The sequence below is a fragment of the Histoplasma capsulatum genome, genomic scaffold, assembly GCF_000149585.1.
Source record: "Histoplasma capsulatum NAm1 scaffold_8 genomic scaffold, whole genome shotgun sequence".
NCBI classification, from domain to species: domain Eukaryota; kingdom Fungi; phylum Ascomycota; class Eurotiomycetes; order Onygenales; family Ajellomycetaceae; genus Histoplasma; species Histoplasma mississippiense.
This window is the reverse complement of record NW_001813975.1, coordinates 1,771,075-1,774,402: the sequence shown is the minus strand read 5'-3', so window position 1 is coordinate 1,774,402 and position 3,328 is coordinate 1,771,075. Positions and strand designations below refer to the sequence as shown.

Below are 3,328 nucleotides of genomic sequence, written 5' to 3'. Positions count from 1 at the left end.
TCAAGGCCGAGAAAACATGGATGCTGTTGAGCGAGAATATCTCCCAATGGCTGCTACAAAGAGTCTACCACAGCTATACACGTACCCTCCACTTACGGAAATCTCCCTTTACCATGGGATGAAGTGGCCACTTCCGGTGCGTCCCAAGCCGGTGTCTCTCCACGGAGTAGGAGTGGCTGGTTGAAAAGGTGGTGGATCCTGGGATCCGCGCGCGAGGGGGCAAGTCAATGGGAGATCGCGCAGGGGGCGGTGGTTGGTCAGGATCTTCAACTATTGTGATGTGTCAATATCAATTTCAGTCCTGATTTGTTTTGTACTACGCCTGTCTTGATTGTTTTCTTTGTTTGTTTCTGTTCTCTTCGTTTGATCTTATTTCGCTTCTCAGATTTCATTCCGGCCCAGGAGCCGTATTGATATTGCCTATCACATTCCCGCCCATGGTATGGTATTTTCTTTGTGTGTGTTCCTTTGTTTGTGTCTTTGTTTGTTTGCTCTTCCCCCTTTTTTCTTTGTCTCTCACTTTGGTTTTTCCTCGAATCATTTCAGTTTGTCTATTATGTCTAGCCCCGGAGAAAAGTATAAAAGTATACTTTTTCATAGAGGGGAAGAGCAACTCAACTCCATCTATTCAACATCTCTGTACCACCATAGAATCTAGAGAATTCAATGTTCTCGCGATGGTGCTAATTTTTATGTTCATATTCCTATTCCTTACATATGAAGTATCAGGTCAAAGTTGACCCATGTTTTTTCCAACACGGGAACGATTTGCTATTTCTCTCTGTAAATGGAATTCTAGAGTTAATGAAATATGATCATTTTCAACAGTATACATCTATATTAAATATCACTTTTTTTAATATATTAAATATACATTCCTATTCTTCTCCTCTGTAGCTATAATCTATGGTGATTTTCAAATCTCAAAGATGTGTGAGAAATGTGTAATTGAAATTCAAAGTTGAAGAAATTGAAGAATCTATGAAAATATTAGGAATCTCCAGTGAATGAACCATTTCTTCTCAGACCCTCTGGCGAGGGTTGCTCTGAGCACATGACTTGTGACAAAAGTAGTTTAGTGTCATGCCGCTCCAACCGAGCAAACAGAGGGTCTGAGCCCGCTGAGATAACTCAAGGACCAACCCCGCCATCCCTGTCACGTGTTATTACCATTGGAACTCACAGGTCTTCCAGAATTCACGTCGAGCTGACCCATTTACCAGTGAATTAAATGGTCTAGAATGAATGAAACATGACCCAAAGTTCGACCTTTGGGCCTTGAAAATCTTCCCCGTATTGGCAAGATTTGTTCTTACTCCGAATTTATTAGTGTTCAGCTATCGTTCTTTCTTGTCGGCATCGTGGGTCCAGACCTTCAAAATATAGATTGGAAGAAAAAATGACCAAGCTAACTGATCAGCTACAGGCACACAGGAACAACAGCCTCTAATCAGATCGACTCTCGTCCAGACACCTTCGCAAGTGATGTCCAGCATCATGGATCGTGCCAAATACACTGTAGGGTGGATAGCGCTCTTACCCTTAGAGCTAGCAGCTGCAAAAGGAATGCTTGAGGGGTGGGAACATTGAGAAGATTGATTCTTTTCTATGGGGGGAAAAATAGGGCAAACACTATGTTTGTGATGGGCGTACAGCCCAAAATGGGTACAGACGCTGCATCGGACCTCGCTGCCAAGGATGCGTTCCGCCTTCAAAAATATTGAATTTTTATTGGTCGTTGGCATAGGAGGTGGGGTCCCGAGCTACGGTCCACCTGGCGCAAAGTCTGAGATTGTGCTGGGTGATGTGGTTGTTAGTGTTCCTTTCCGTGATTATGGCGGTGTTGTTCGATATGATTTTGGAGCCTGGATCGAACGTGGCCACCTTGAAATGCGTGGGCACATAAACGGCCCTTCTCCTCGATTACTCGAAACGGTCAAATTGCTTAAAGAGCACCATCAAGCTCATGGAAGAGCAAATCTTCCTCTATACATACAGGAAATGCGAACAAGAATAGATAGGGACGAGCGAGATAAATTTGAAGACCCAGGCGCCCTTAAGGATAATCTTTTTGTAGGATATGACCACCCTGAGAGATTTCAAGATCAACCTTGCGAAGGTCACTGTGACCCAAGGCAGTCAAAAAACCGGGAGAGTCGAGGCAACGAAGCTTCCAGGCCGGTGGATACTCCAAAAATCCAATACGGTAACATCGCCTCCAGCAACCAACTCCAAATCTCAGAATGCATGAGGGAGAACCTTCAAAAAAAGCTTCAAGTCATCTGTTTCGAGATGGAAGGCGCAGGCGTTATTCAAGGACATGATTGCCTCGTGGTTCGTGGCATATGCGATTATTCGGATTCTCATAAGAACAAGACATGGCAGTATTACGCGGCGGCCACGGCGGCAGCGTATGCGAAGGAGTTTTTGAGAATGATGCCAAAAAGTGAAAATGCTGGTAAGTGACGACCGACAGTGTTTCCAGCCAGTGCAAAGTGAAAAACACACCCGCTCTCGCACAATGCTTGTTTTTTGGGCAGCATATTAACCCTCTTTATAGCCACATCTGATCCACTTCTTCTCTTAAAGGAATATTATTTTAAGAATGATCTTCTCCGGATTGAGCGGTTGTCGGGCGCGCTTCTGGATATGGAGCAGTGTTATATTAACTTAACCATCGTTGAACACAAGAAACAGCTGTCTGAATCCCCAACAGACATGCCGTTCTCGCTCTTCTCTCGTCTGAAAGTAGAAGCTACTGTTCAGGATGAACGAATATCTTTGCCATCGCTTTTCGAAGAACGGAAGCTCGGCGACAAAATACTCTTACCCAAACGCATATTCATTCGAGGGCGTGCAGGGGTTGGAAAAACTACTCTCTGTAAAAAAATCGTGCATGATTATTTTCAAAATAACATGTGGAAGCAGTGGTTTGACTGTATTCTATGGATACCTCTGCGGAGACTCAAGACGCAGTTACAAGAAAACAAAGAATACAGGAATTTTGGAGACATTTTTTATAATGAATATTTTCTTTCTCACAATGACGGAGAAGCTCTGGCCAAGCTGCTGTGGAGCATGGTGAGTGACCATGTATATTCTGGCAGGATTCTTTTTATTCTCGACGGAATGGATGAGGTGTCCCGCGAACTGAAATCTGGAACGGACACAGGCAAACTCCTCGACGAGCTTCTGGCATGGCCACAGGTTATCGTTACTTCTCGGCCACTAGGCGTGAGTTTACCTCAGGAATTTGATTTGGAGTTGGAGACGGTTGGATTCCATCACAGAGAAGTTGATGAGTATCTTACAAAGTCTTTGAAGCGAA

General features: G+C 44.1%; 1 protein-coding gene across 1 annotated transcript; it reads left to right on the top strand.

Moving 5' to 3' along the window:
- Positions 1-1,083: 1,083 nt before the first annotated feature.
- Positions 1,084-3,299, top strand: HCAG_07456 (predicted protein; the record flags this gene model as incomplete). Its single annotated transcript, XM_001537984.1, has 6 exons — positions 1,084-1,110; positions 1,435-1,577; positions 1,625-1,665; positions 1,748-2,458; positions 2,561-3,234; positions 3,291-3,299. 6 exons carry the CDS (start codon positions 1,084-1,086, stop codon positions 3,297-3,299), a joined length of 1,605 nt encoding a protein of 534 aa, XP_001538034.1.
- Positions 3,300-3,328: the final 29 nt, after the last annotated feature.